Source organism: Eleutherodactylus coqui, chromosome 3 (genome assembly GCF_035609145.1).
Source record: "Eleutherodactylus coqui strain aEleCoq1 chromosome 3, aEleCoq1.hap1, whole genome shotgun sequence".
NCBI classification, from domain to species: Eukaryota; Metazoa; Chordata; class Amphibia; order Anura; family Eleutherodactylidae; genus Eleutherodactylus; species Eleutherodactylus coqui.
The window spans coordinates 29,338,980-29,354,470 of record NC_089839.1 but is presented as its reverse complement, the minus strand read 5'-3'; the positions used below and the strand labels follow the sequence as shown (position 1 = coordinate 29,354,470).

At 41.9% G+C, this 15,491-nt stretch overlaps 1 protein-coding gene across 1 annotated transcript in view; it reads right to left on the bottom strand.

Annotated features, from left to right (window-relative positions):
- The window catches only part of LOC136620111 (uncharacterized), a 534,467-nt gene that overhangs the window by 169,266 nt on the left and 349,710 nt on the right, over positions 1 to 15,491 (bottom strand). Inside the window, 2 exon segments of the mRNA XM_066594833.1 lie at positions 14,834 to 15,001; positions 15,126 to 15,268. Of these exon segments, the coding sequence (XP_066450930.1) occupies positions 14,834 to 15,001; positions 15,126 to 15,268 (311 nt within the window).

The following is a 15,491-nucleotide window of genomic DNA, read 5'->3' as shown; positions in this document are numbered from 1 at the left end:
GTTTGGGTTCCCTGATTCAACCTGATTGGTTGTTAGTGCCGAACGTGAGTGTAATCTATATATATAAAGCTGAAAGCCCTCACTGACTCACTGACTGACTCACTGGCCAAAAGTTCTCCAACTTCCCAATGTCGTAGAAACATGAAATTTGGCGCAAGCATAGATTATCTCCAAAATAGGAAAAGTAATTGGGTCCCAGCTCGATTATTCAATTCTAGCGCAAAAGAATTGGCGTCGAAATTTAACATACATAATCTAAATCTGTCACTTCCCAATGTCATAGAAACTTAAAACTTGGCACGAGCATTGATTATGTCATAAATAGGAAAAGTTAATAGGTCCCAACTCGATGATTCAATTCTAAGCGCCAAAGAATTAGCGTCCAAATTTTACGTACGGAATCTAATTTTCTCACATAGAAACTTAAAATTTGGCACAGGCATTGATTATGTCATAAATAGGAAAAGCTAATGGCTCCCAACTCGATTATTCAATTCTATGCGCAAAAGAATTATCGTCCAAAAATTACTTACGGAATGTAATTTTTTCACTATCCGGTGTCATAGAAACGTGAAATTTGGCACGAGCATTGATTATGTCATAAATAGGAAAAGCTAATTGGTCCTAACTCAAATATTCAATTCTAGCGCAAAAGAATTAGCGTCCAAATTTTACGTACGGAATGTAATTTTCTCACTTTCCGGTGTCATAGAAACGTGAAATTTGGCACAAGCATTGATTATATCATAAATAGGAAAAGCTAATGGGTCCCAACTTGATTATTCAATTCTAGCGCAAAAGAATTAGCGTCCATATTTTACGTATGGAATCTAATTCTCTCACTTCCTGATGTCATTTTATATAAAGGAAACGTCGCATGGTTACCTCCCGTGGTGTTTCCTGGGTAACGCAGAGAACTATGCAAAATGGTGAACATATGTTTTTCCGGTATCTCTAAAGTAACCACGACTTCATAAGATTTTCCATGTGAACACCAGATAAACACCAGGACCAAATTAACTCGGGCGAAGCCAGGTATATCAGCTAGTATAGATATAGGCATCCCCAGATTTCCTATGACTATTAATCCCTGTAGGCTACAAGCAGGTGAACTTTACTTAAAGGGGGTTTCTCATGACCATAAAAGCTCTCCAGCAGCTGCGCCGCTATAAAATGAATAGAATAGATCCCACGCGCCTCGGATCCCTGAAGCGAAGCGGAGCTGAGCGGCTCACACAGCCAGGTGGACGCATGTGACTGCTGCGTCACGTCACCAACCTCCTGGCATCATGGCGCCCATCCTCATTGTTATCATATCATTGCTGATAAATTTGGAATGTTTTTACTTAATCAAGTGATTCTGCGCGTTTTTTCATGAGCCGTTGTATTTGAAGTTAGACTGCATGCACACGGCACGTCCGGATTCCACGCACGGATTTCCGCCACAGAAGGCTTGCGATTCATCGTGGAAATGAATTTTAAATGTTTGCGGCCGATCTTGAATTTCCGTTTTTCCGCACGGCTGCACAGCGGATCATCCGCGCAGAAAAAAAGTTGCAAACCCAATGGTGCCCTCCCCCACCTCCCTGCCTGGTCTCCAAGCAACCTGGGAAGCATCCTCCTACAAATCCGCAATGTAATTGCGGATTGAACGCTCCCATAGAGATCAATGGAGCCCGTCCGCACGGAATCCGCGCTAAAATGGAGCATGCTGTCATTTATTTTCCGCTTGCAGAATCCGCTAATCAGATCTGCACTTGTACGCGGAGCTGCGAAAGCTCATGCTTTCCTATGGCGGACATTAACAGCGGACTGTCCACGCGGGTGCCGATTGCGGATTCCACAATTCAAATCCTCCTGTGTGCAGGGGACCTATGGGCGCTATTATACAGCATTGCTGATGCTTGTCATTTGGAACTAATTGCTGGTTTGCACCTGTACTTGCAGTTTCAGTCCGGCAATTATCATTTAGGCCGGCTTCACATGGGCAAAAAAAGTTGCGCAAGATTTGCGCATTGTGAGACGCACGAATAAGAACCCCATTCATGTGAATGGACCCATATACAGGAGTGATGCTTTCCCGCAGCAATGCAAGGTTACTTAGTGCAAACAATGGGGAACACTTGCCGATCCACATAAGTGATGGGGGTTGTTTTTGCCTGAAAACCGCCTTCCATTGCCATGAAAAAGCGTGATATCGGGCTTAGGTGGCCTATGGGACCTTTTACATGGCACAGAATTACGACGCAGCTGCGGAATTCTTCACAGGTATAACTGCAGATTTTGATTTGGAATCGCAGGCAGGTTGTACGCCATTTTCAATTATCCATCAAAATCCGTAAGTAATTTACTGGGCTTGTGGTGCGTCCTGCGGTATATTCCATCCAGTCTGAAAGGTCCCTATGGGCTCATTAACACGTCTGTATTCATAAAACACTGCAGCAGCCTTTTACCTTACCGTGTTTCCCCAAAAATAAGACAGTGTCTTATATTCATTTTTGTTCAAAAAGGTTTAACTTTTTTACATGTATAGCTGCCTGGACACTATTTAAATTGACTTTTTTAATTAACTGTTAGCAGGGCTTAATTTTGGAGTAGGGCTTATATTTCAAGCATCCTCAAAAAGCCTGAAAAATCATTTTGCATCCTCAAAAATTCTGGAAAATCATGTTATGTCTTATTTTCAGGGAAACAGGGTATGTGTCAGCCGGCAGAGACCGTGTATGGCGGCGAGTGCAGTATGCATAACAGCTTATCACACGCATGCAGTCATGCGCAGTGTGACTTTGACTTTTTTTTTCAATTCCCCGCTCTGTTTCATAGCAGGGTTGTGTATGAATCGCTGCCCATACGCAACATATTGCGAATGCACAGCGTTGCATATGCTGTCCATATAAAAATATAGGCCTCATGCTGCGGGGTACTCAGAGAAATAGAGCGTGCCGCGAGCTTTTTCTCAGGTGCACCCATTCGCAGTGTTTATACTCTGATGTGAACGAATCAATGAAAGTCCATTTACCTTCATTGACGCCATTCACTGCGTTTCACGCAGCCAAAATCACAGTCATGTGAATGAGCCCTAAGGCTGGGTTCACATGGGATGGATTTGCCGCAGAAATTCCGAGCGGAATTTCTGTGCGGAAAATCCGCCCATGACTCCTAATCCTGGGATTAGCAAGTGATGTGGCCGAGATTTTGCATGTTTTTTACACTTATTTTCCAGGTACGTTTCTAGGAGACCTGAAACATACATGAAAGTGACAGTGTAGACGGGTCCTTATTCCACACTCCATGAAAGCACCTTAACCCCTTGAGTGGCAGGTTTCCTACCACCCTGTCGTGCCCACCAGGGCAGCTTTTTTAAAATGGTCTAATCATTGAATTTCAACTAATTTTGCAGTTGCGTCTCAAGAGCCATAACTTTTCATTTTTCCATTGACATGGCCATATAAGGGCTTGTTTTTTACGGGACAAGTTGTGATTTTTTAAACAGGAGGGAGGAAAAACAGAAATGGGGAAAAAAGAAAAAAAGAGGCCATGTCATTAAGGGGTTAAATAATGTATTAACTTCCTTCTCTGGGTCATTACGACGCATGGATACCACATGTGTGATTGTATTTTTGATTTTTTTTACAAAGTAAAGGGAGACAAGTGTTTTTATTATCTTTTTATAATTTTTTAACTTTTTTTTTTTAAATTTTTTTTTTTGTCCTTTTAGGGGACTTCCACAGGGACCCATCAGGACCCCTAATCACATTCCGGGGGTCCGATGGTGACAGCCCTTTACATGCTGCAGTGACAGCCCTTTACATGCTGCAGTCACATAGACTGCAGCATGTAAGGGGTTAACACAGCAGAGATCGGAGGTTTTCTCTGATCTCTGCTGTAAGAGCTGGTACCTAGCTGTCCTCTGACAGACAAGCACCAAGCTCTCCCTCCCACAGAGACCATCGGCTTGCTTCTGACAAGCCGATGGTCTCTATGGCAACCTGTAAACAAAGCAGGAGATTGCCGACATAACGGCAACATCTTCTGCTGGTTTTTCAAAGCCCTTGCTTTGTTCTCTGTGGGTCTGTGCAGGCAGAGCACACTGTCACAGCTTGTGGCATTGTGCTCTGCAGCTCCCATAGTGATACATAGCCCGGAAATCTTCCGGGCTATGTTGCTATGAGCAGTGGAGCTCGTCCCGGAAATTTTCCGGGCGTGCCACTCAAGGGGTTAAACCACGAGTGCCAGAGGCTGCTAGTGCCCATAATGGTACATTTTGTTTTTATCTTTTGTGTTTTTTGGTCAAAAAAAAAATCAGCCACTTTCAGAAAATTTTGAAAAATGTGCAATTTTCAAAATTCTAATTTCTCTACCTATTTGACTTAAAAATAATTTTGTAAAAAACATTAGACTTGGTCATTTATTTATTGAGGAAAATGATCCAATATTATGTCTGTGAGTGGCAAAAATATGTGAACAAAGGCTGGCAGATGAATCACATTAATTTAATTCGTCTCTTTGATCCTCAGTAGAGATTAGTGAGTACCTGCCCACTCGAGAGAGAAGATTCGGGTGCCGGCGGCGGGCAGTGAGCTGCGGGGCGGAACGGAGGGGAGATCTCTCTCTCCCCCCAGCTCCCCCCTGCTGACAGCCGCTTCTCACCCATCCCCGCGCCGGCACCCGAACCTTCTGTCTCGAGCGGGGAGATACTCGCTAAAGGCAATGCTCGTTGAGCAATTGCCTTTAGCGAGTATACTCGCTCATCTCTAATCCTCAGGATTCTTCTGAATTTTTTTTTTTAAATAATTGAAATAAATATCAGCGTTCCCATAGAGCAGGCAGCTCCGCCACAGCAGCATTAGGGACGCTGCATCTGCACCATTTTCATAGGACAGTTCTTGACCGCTGAAGCCAATCTTTAAGAAGGAGGCCTTCATTCCTGTCGAGGTCACTTATTCTTTGAGCGATGGTACTGATTTTAGTAGCAATAATTGTAGCAAAGCAAAACATTCTGAGTGGGTTTAGTTGATGTGCAGCTCAACTCAGATCCTACTACAGCCTCACTATTGGTTGTATGTTCTTTAGACTGAATGGGTCCTATATGGACAAAAAGCTGCCTTTTGATTATCAAGTGGATTGGGCCAAGTCTTTGAAAAAGAATCGGTTTTATTAACTTGCATTAAGTTAACTGAAGGTCATCGCTGCACTTCTTTTCCCTTTCTATACCATAATCAGACTTGATCATGGCATACAAAAAGGGATAAACAGCAAGCACTAGTCTTCAGCATTACAGTAGACTGGTGGTTACAGCCGTGGCCCTGCTGCTGATCTTGTGGGCCCAGTGGTAGTGCCCACACAATCAGGGCATCATAATAGTTTGGTACGGATCTTTCAGGGCTACTTTCTGCACTGTACCATTATAACACGGGACCTCAATGGCTTAAAGGAATCTGTCACCTACTTTTAGCTCTATAAGCTAAGCTTATGGGCTGAAAGGTGACCCACTGTGTCCGTTGATGTAAGTGTTACACTTACCTTCCCTGTCTTTCTCACGATGTCACCGGGCGGACTACTAAGCAGTGCAGCTCAAAGAACTGCTGCAGCAGCAGCTTACACCGGTCACACCTGAAATGGTACATATAACACTTACATCCCCAGAGTCAACCGGTCACCTACTTTCATCCCATAAGACCAGCTTATAGAGCTAAAAGTAGGCGACAGAGTCTCTTTAAACTTATAAAACAGCAGGCCCAAGAATGAAGCTCCACACCTGTAAAATTTTCATTAACATGGCTTCTCTGTGTGCGTTTTCTGATGATGATTAACAAGAATGGATTTTTGGCTAAAACATTTCCCACATTCTGAACATGAAAATGGCTTCTCCCCTGTGTGAATTGTCTGATGTTTAACAAGAACAGATTTCCTATTAAAACTTTTCCCACATTCTGAACATGAAAATGGCTTTTCTCCTGTATGACTTCTTAGATGCTTTGCAGCACTTGATTTATGGTTAAAAGTTTTCCCACATTCTGGACATGAAAATGGTTTCTCTCCTGTGTGAATTCTTAGATGTTCCATAAGACTTAAATACTTGCTAAAATTTTTCCCACATTCTGAACATGTAAATGGTTTATTCCCTGTGTGGCTCCTTACATGTTCTATAAGACTTGTTTTGTGACGGAAATGCTTCCCACATTGAGGGCATATATATGGCATTTCCCCTGTGTGAGTTCTCTGATGTTTAACAAGAGCCGATTTCTGTTTAAAACATTTCCCACATTCTGTACATGAAAATGGCTTCTCTCCTGTGTGAGTTCTCTGATGTTTCACAAGATTTGATTTCTGGCTAAAACATTTCCCACATTCAGAACATGAAAATGGCTTCTCCCCTGTGTGTGTTCTTAGATGTTCTACTAGATATGTTTTCTGACTAAAACGCTTTCCACATTCAGAACATAAAAACGGCTCCTCTCTTGAGTGAGTTCCCTGATGTCTAACAAGACCTGATTTCTGTCTAAAACATTTGCCACATTCTGAACATAAAAATGGCTTCTCTCCTGTGTGAATTCTCAGATGTTTCAAAAAAGTTGATTTCTCTCTCAAACACTTCCCACACTGAGGGCATGAAAATGGCTTTTCTCCTGAGTGCCTTTGTTGATGTTCCTTAAGACTTGATTTCTTGCCAAAACATTTTCCACATTCTGAACATGAAAACAGCTTCTCTCCTGTGTGAATTCCTTGATGTTTCACAAGATTTGATTTCTGACTAAAACATTTCCCACAATCAGGACATGAAAATGGCTTCTCCCCTGTGTGAATTCTCTGATGTTTAACAAGAATCGATTTCTTGCCAAAGCATTTCCCACATTCTGAACATAAAAATGGCCTTTCATCTCTGTCAATTCTCTCAGGCAAAAAAAGATTAGATTTTCCACATGGAAATATCTCCCCCAATCTATGTTCAGTTATTGCTTGGTCAATTGGTAATTGGTTAGATGAAGGTTTCCTGTAATTTGTGGTATCAAAGGACATATTTCTGCTGTGAAGGACTGAGGGTACATTAATAGATATTGAATTAACTTGTGTGGTATTGCTATCTTCTACTTCATGATATAGAGATTGGAGGTGTCCATGGGAGCCTCTCATCCAGTCTTCATCTGGACAAAAAAAAGTCAAAATGTTATTTTATTTTAAAAAAATGAATATTTTTTTCTCTAAAAAATATGCCTAAAAATGCAATAAAGCTAATTTTACAAAAGCAGAAAGACAGGCATTGTAGGAGATACAGAAAAATGACAAAATTATTGTTTACCCAGCAGACAAGGTGGAGTGCGAATAATGCTATCAAGGTGCACTTACATGGGCCAACATTCGGGCAAGAATATTCAATGTAAGCTTCGTTTGCCTGATACTTGACACCTCATGAAGCTGCACCTGATCAACTGATGAACAAGCTAAGCAGAGTAAAATACTGTTTCATTTGCTCTTTTACATATTTTACTAGAGTTGAGCGAACATGCTCGTCCGAGCTTGATGTTCGTTCGAGTATTAGCATACTCGATGGTGCTCGTTACTCGAGCGAGTACCACGCCGTGTTCGACCCCTCCCTGAGAGAGAGAGAGAGAGAAGAAAAAAAAAAAGCTTGGCACCCGGCGGGTCCATTGCAAAAATGCTCAGGTCTCCCATAGACTTCAATGGGGTTCATTACTCGAATAGAGCTCTCGAATATTACGAAAAGCTTGACTCGAATAACGAGGACCCGAGCATTTTGGTGCACGCTCCTCTCTATATTTTACTTTTTTTTTTAAATCATTAATGAAATCTTTCATTTTCCTTTAATTGACTTTTCTTTAAGGCATTGATTTGCTAATTGTGATTATTAAGAGCCATTCGCTGTCATACGCTGTTACTAGAGATGAGCGAGTTCCAAAACGCTCGGGTGCTCGTTATTCTCTCTCTCTCCTGTTGACGTGTGGACGCTGGCACGTCACAGCAGGAAGTGGTAATGCGGTGAGGGGTCAAAACGGGGAGGGGTCGAACTCAGCGTGGTGCTCGCTCGAGTAACGAGCACCATCAGATATGCTAATACTCGGACAAGCATGTTTGCTCAACTCTAGCTGTTACCCTTCCAAGAGCTATAACTTTATTCTCCCATAAGCATACATGTACAGCCGTGTTTTTTTTGCAAGATGTGTTGTATTTTTATAATGTCATTTAAGGAACTGTATGATGTATTGAAAGACCTTTGAAAAACTATTTGTTGTGTGGATTTCAAGGGAAAAAAAACATGCACATTCCACTATTGCATTTTATGTTTGGTTTTTATAGCATTCATTGTGCGGTATAGATTGCGTTAAATTTATATATATTTTTTATTTTTAGGTTTTACTACTTTTTGCTAAATTAAAACACTTTAAATATATATACATTTTTTTGTTGTTGTGTTGTCACAGCTATCACATGCACCACACTGTAGAATCCAAAAGTATTTATAGAGAGGTTAGTCAATCAGACACTCCTCTCTGTAGCGAAGCTGAGCAACATAGTCCATTGATCCCCTCCAACAGGTCATAGCAACTGTCCCAACAATTAGAAAGCAGTAAGCATGATTTCAAACAAACTTTCCACTCTGCTGATTAGCGGTTTGCAAGAACTGCGGTGCACAGCTCCACATACAGTTTAGCAACCAAGAATGCTACTGCAAGGTCAGTTCCATTCAAGGGAATCTGATTGAACTTGGAATACCATGCTGTTCCACCGTAAAATTTACAGAGCTGTGCTAGTTCAGGTGCAAACAGCTGATCAGCGACACTGAGAGACAAATCCCTAATAATCTAAGGATAGATCATCATTACGAATACCCTTTACAATATTTCAAGAAATTGGGAACGGACAGTCTTCATTCCACGCACGCATCAATGAGCCTTGGATGACCATGACTCAGTCACTGGTTCACTAGTTTTCCTACATTGCACTACTTTTCACAGGTACTAGATATTGCATACCTGGAAAACTCCTCAGGACCCGTTCCCTCCCATTTCGGAGATGCTCTGAACCAGTCATCTTGACATAATTTGCTATTGTCAAAGTTCTCAGATATTATACTTGCCCGTTTTAATTGTTTCCAGCATATTGTTAAAGGGGTATTCCCATCTTGGCTTTTCATAGCCGTACCCAAGATGAGAAATTGGTGTCATGGTTTCCAGCCAAGCGACCAAAGTCTACGGAAAGAGCTGAGTGCTTAGCGCAATGTAATTACCACAGCTCATTAAAGTGAATGGGAGCTCCGGAAATAGCATAATACAGTGCTATTTCCATAACCACCTGAGGCACATGACATGAACCCCAGGGGGTCCACACACCACAGGCTGAGAACCTAGTTCTATGGTATCATACAACCTACACTGTGAATCAGAATTTCTACTCTTCTTTGTGACTGTATTAGTATCTGTCCATACTGTATCACATTGAAGTAGTGCCAAGGAGTATGATGTAATAGTACAGCATTAAATGATTATATAGTAATAATAATGATCAGGAGGAAGACATTTTTTGAACTTCCTATCAGTTATAACATTAACAGACAAGATCCAAATAAGATTTATGAATGGCTCTTACCGTTCACTGACTCCGATATGGGTTTATTGAAGCCTCTTGTTGTTCCACCAAAACTTTCCTGTAAGACATGAGGAAAAAGAAAAAGATCCCTAGTTTATCTTATATCCAGGCAAAGATCCCAAATCCATACAAGACATGAACCAATCTGCCCTAAAAGAAGAAGGATCTGCTCAAGTGGCGATCAGACCAGATTAACATTCAACCAAATATTTTACACACCACTTCGCTGCATGAAATGCTCGGAGTCTATCTTGCAGAGGACGCTCTACTCATTGAGGGGGTTCTCCCAATATCTAAAAATGCCTCACAAGCACTTTGTTCTTCCTGGTTGCAGCTGACTAGGACATGTGACTGCTGCAGCCAATCACCAGCCACAGTAGTGACCTACTACAGCCAGCAATTGGTTGCAGCAGTCACATGCCCTGGTCAGCAGCAACCAGGAAGGTCAAAGTGACTATGAGGCAATTTTAGGTGATGGTAAAACCCCTTTAACACCAGTTCTAAGGTTATTCAGCAACATCACGGCTTTTGCAGTAAGGAAGCCATTTATCAACGCTGTAGATTGAACCTTCCTTCCTCCAGTCAGAGGGACGGTCTTGACCTTTGTAGTGACCTTACTCTAAAAAGCTGCTGAACTTTTTCACATAGTTATAGAATTTTATGACGTCTCCTTAGAAGTCTCTTCTCAAGACTAAATAAATTGCAATCACTTTAAACCTTTCCTAATCACCGCTGTTCTCCGGGCCTCTTATCTCTTTCTCGCTCCTCTATGTACTTTTGTCAACTGAGTCGAATATTTTAGATGATGTTGCACTAATGTTCTAAGTAGCATTAAAGACTAGTTGGACTTTTTAAAAAACGTTTGACATGTCAAAATTTTCAATCAGTGGGAGTCCGGATGCTGAGACCCCCACTGATGTCTGAAATGAAGGGGCTCCATTGCTCACCACAAGTGCTGTGCCCATTCAGCTGTCATTGTGGCCTCTTGCAACTCTCGACAGCTGAAGACAGATGCACAAATGTCTATAGATATCTACGTGTCAGTCTTCAGCTGTTAAGAGTTGTCGATAAATAGTTATTGGGCTAGCACTGCAGCCCTTCATTTCAGAGATCAGTGGGGGTCTCAGCACCTGAAACCCCACAAATCAATATTTTTTAACTTGAAGCACTGACATGTCCAAACTTTATAAAAAGTGCAGTCTCTCTTTAAGATCATGTGCCTAACAAGTACATGTATGGATGTGAAAGCTGGACTGCGAAAAAGGCTGATAAAAAGAGGATTGATACGTTGGAGCTGCGGTGCTGGCGAAAGCTGCTGCGTATACCCTGGACGGCAAGAGTAACAAACAGAGAAGTCCTGAATTGTATAAGACCTGATATATTACTGGAGGGAAAGGTGACCAGACTCAAGACTCACGAATTTTGGCCATGTAATGCGAGCAGAGTCGCTAGAAAAATCTATAATGCTTGGACAGCTCAGTGGCAAAAGAAGACCCGGCTGCCAAAGGACACAATGGCTGATACGGTCAGAGCTGATACTGGCATGGATATCACACAACTGAAAGAAGCAATGCAAAACTGAAAAACATGGAGGGATCTTGCCTTTAGGTTGCCGAGGGTCGTAACGACTAAAAGGCTAAGAAGAACAACAACCTAATAAGTAAGTCAATGACTCTTAAATGCATGACCGTATTCTGCTTTAGAAGCAGCTGACTGGCATTGTGCTATTAGTCTATGACAGTTTTCCCAACTCCAGTCCTCAAGGCACCCCAACAAGTCATGTTTTCTGGATTTCCTCAGTGTTGCACAGGTGATGTAATTATTGTGAATGCCTCAGACATTTTTCTCTTACACCTTTTTATCAACCCATTGGATCACGTACGTCAAGTAGAACAAGAACTGGACATTCTGGAGGAAGAAGTTACATGGGCCCTAAAAAAAACGGGAAAGGAAAGCTCTGCTGGTTGATCCCATACCAGTCGAACTGCTCAAACCAGTGTCAGTCAAGATGCTAACTGACCTATTTCAAAAGATCTGGAGCTCCAAATCGGGGGCCAAAGACTGGATAAGATCTGTCTTCATCCCACTTCCAAAAAAAGGTGAACTCCAAAAATGTTCCAATTACCGCACCATTGCCCTCAAACCCTTATGCAAGCAAAATTCTTCTAAAGATCATACAAAAACGCATTGTGATAATTGTTGAAGGGCACTGCTGAAAGATTAAGCTGGCTTCCGCAAAGGACGCGGCATCAGAGACCAAATCGTGAACCTGCGCAGGATCATAGAGAAGACCCGAGAGTATCAAAAGGACTTGTACATGTATTTCATCGACTACAGCAAAGCTTTTGACTGTGTTGAACATGACAGGTTTTGGAAATGTCTGAAGCAAATGGGCGTCCCAGAACATATTGAACAGCTTATAAGGTTGCTTTACAACAACCAAGGAGCAACAGTCAGGACGGCTTATGGAAACACTGTTTGGGTTCAGAATTGAGAAAGGCGTACGGCAAGGCTGCATTCTATCACCAGTCCTTTTTAATCTGTACACAGAAACGATCATGAGGTGATGCAATCTGGACGGATCAGAAATCGGAGTCACAATCGGTAGCATAAATGTCAACAACCTTCAATATGCAGAAGACACCACCCTGCTTGCTGAAAGTGAAAGGGACCTGGAATACCTTATCCAACGAGTGCAAAAGGAAAGCGAACGCATGGGACTGTACCTCAACAGCAAGAAAATGAAAGTCATGACCGCGGTAGGAAATGGTACAGTGAACATCAAAATTAACAACAAATAAGTCAAGTTGGTCCAAGATTTCATCTTCTTTGGATCCAAAATCAATTGCAATGGGCAATCTGGACCTGAGATCAAGAGGCGGATTACACTTGGTAGGATTGCAACGCTAGGAATGGAAAAGATCTGGAAAAGGAAGGATATTAGCATTGCAACAAAAAACAGACGGGTCAATGCAATCGTCTTTCCCATAACAACGTATGCTTGCGAAAGTTGGACGCTCAAGAAAACAGACGGAAGGATAACTGATGCGTTTGAACTATGGTGCTGGAGGAAAATGCTGTGGATACCTTGGACTACCATGACAATGCACAAGGTAGTGTTAGATTGCATCAAATCGAAAATATCACTAGAGAAACAGCGGCTCTCTTTTTTTGGCCACGTGATGCGCGCTAACTCACTGGAGACAGTACTGATGCTTGGCAAGGTCAGTGGGAAGAGAAGATCAGGACGACAAAGAACAAGATGGCTAGATACAATCAAGGCCACCATGAACATGTCCATCGCGGAACTGAAAGAAGTGGTGAGAGACAAGAATGTGTGAAGAACATTGATCCATGCAGTGACCGAAGGTCAGATGCGACTGAACGGATAATCATCACAATGGTCATTTTTCAATGATTATTGTGAGGATTTTTCAGTGAATTGTCTTTTACGTCACTAGAAACCATTTGCAGCAAATTTCAACCACAGCTATTACTGAAAAAGTAGTCTAAAACGATAATTTTTATTAAATAGATATATCATAGAATCAAATCATAGAATCTAGAATTGTAGAGTTGGAAGGGACCACCGGGGTCATTGGGTCCGACCCCCTGCTCCGTGCAGGATTCACAAAATCATCCCAGACAGATATTTGTCCAGCCTTTGTTTGAACACTTCCATTGAAGGAGAACTCACCTCCTCCCATGGTAACCTGTTCCACTCATTGATCACCCTCAATGTCAGAAAGTTTTTTTTTAATATCTGATTTGTGTCTCCTCCCTTTCAGTTTCATCCCATTGTTTCTAGTCTTTTCTTGTACACATGAGAATAGGGCTGATCCCTCTGCAGTGTGACGGCTCTTCAGATATTTGGAGATAGCTATTACGTCTCCTCTCAGCCTTCTTTTTTTGCAAGCTAAACATTCCCAGATCCTATAACTGTTCCCCATAGGATCTTGGTAACTCTTCTCTGAACTTGCTCCAGTTTGTCTATGTCTTTTTTAGAGTGGGGTGCCCAGAACTGGACACAGTATTCTAGATAAGGTCAGACTATGGAAGAGTAGAGGGGGATATAATTACCTCACGTGATCTAGACTCTATGCTTCTCTTAATACATCCCAGAATTGTGTTTGCCTTTTTGGCTGATGCATCACATTGTTGACTCATGTTCAGTCTATGATTTATTAGTATACCCAAATCTAAAAATATAAACACAAAAATTCAGAAGCATGGGTAAAAAACAGCCAATTTAAATGTAATAATATAGTTACAAGGAATTTAATAATATGATTTTGATGCCCCTATCCAAGAAGAGCTAAGGCTTGATAGGGTGATCACCCCAGAAAGCAGGAATTGCAGCGCTATTCTGGAACTTATCCATAAAACGTCATTTTTTCTTTAAGATTTTTAACAAAGGCTGTAGTTTTACACTACTTTTTCAGTGATACTTGTTTGTTACACTGTGGCTAATTTATCATTGCTCATTGAAAATATCATTACATCAGTCTAAAGAAGGTTTCTAGAAATCTGAGCTTCTTCTACCTGATGATCCAGCAGAATATTTTGTTCTTCCTCTGGACAATCCTGGGAATATAGAGGACTGGGACATCTCTCTGGGGGATTTCTCTGACTGGATTCATCTATAGGAAATAACCAAAGACTCAATACATTCTATATCTGATAATCTGATGATTGAGAGTCTAGCTGACCCTCAAAACTCTCTTCTACAATAAAGAAAGGTCTCCTCTTACCTGGTGATATAAGGAGCTGGTGATCCTCAATCTTGACAATCTTGTACAGATCCTGGTGTCCTAAATATTCCCACTTCTCAGTTTTGACATCTGGACAATCCTGGGAATATAGAGGACTGGGACATCTCTCTGGGGGATTTCTCTGACTGGATCCATCTATAGGAAATAACCACAGAGACTGAATACATTATATATCTGATGATCAGATGATCATGACACTAGCCGACCCTCAAAACTGTCCTCTACAATCAATGAAGGTCTCTTCTTACCCAGTAATGTGAGGGGCTGCTGATCCTCTATCATGACCTCCTTGTACAGATCCTTGTGTCCTTCTAAATACTCCCACTCCTCCATGGAGAAATAGACAGTGACATCCTGACACCTTATAGGAACCTGACACAAACAATATATCGTCATCCTCCAGACTCCTCCCTTGGCGGTATTATATAATGTCCCCCATTCCCAGCAGCGCTCACCTCTCCGGTCAGCAGCTCAGTGATCCTGTGGGTAAGTTCTAGGATCTTCTGCTCATGTATCAGTGAATAAGGTGAATGCTCGGTGACGGGACTCTGGTTCCAGCTCCGTCCTCCTGACACACAGGGGGTCACACACTCACCAGACCACTTCTTCACTACTGTGTAATCCTGTGGATGGTGAGACACTGATCACTACATGGAGGCTAAGAATCCTTCACCTTTCCCATTATTCCTCTGTTTATTACTAGAGATACGAGTGACATATACGAGTGACATCATGTGAAGCTCTCACCTCCCCAGTTATCCAGTAGATGATCTCCAGGGTGAGGTCTAATATCCGGGCAGCCATGTGGTCTCTGTCCTTCTCCATTCTTGGTAGGTCATTGATGGAAAGGATCATCGTCTTTATCTGTGAAAGTCCTGTACCTAAGGAACCTGAGGGAGACAAGAACATCTTCCATGAAGTGTCTCACTACTAGGGGATTATAGAGGATTTGTGGCAGCATACAATGGAGGTGTCTTATTTACCAGATTACTGACCATAATATGACATATTAGTCCATTGTCCCCATGTTATATAGTGAGTACAGGGTCACAGAGGATACACTGCAGGGCACCATATACAGCAGCCAGTTCTCATCTTCCAGGACACTATAAA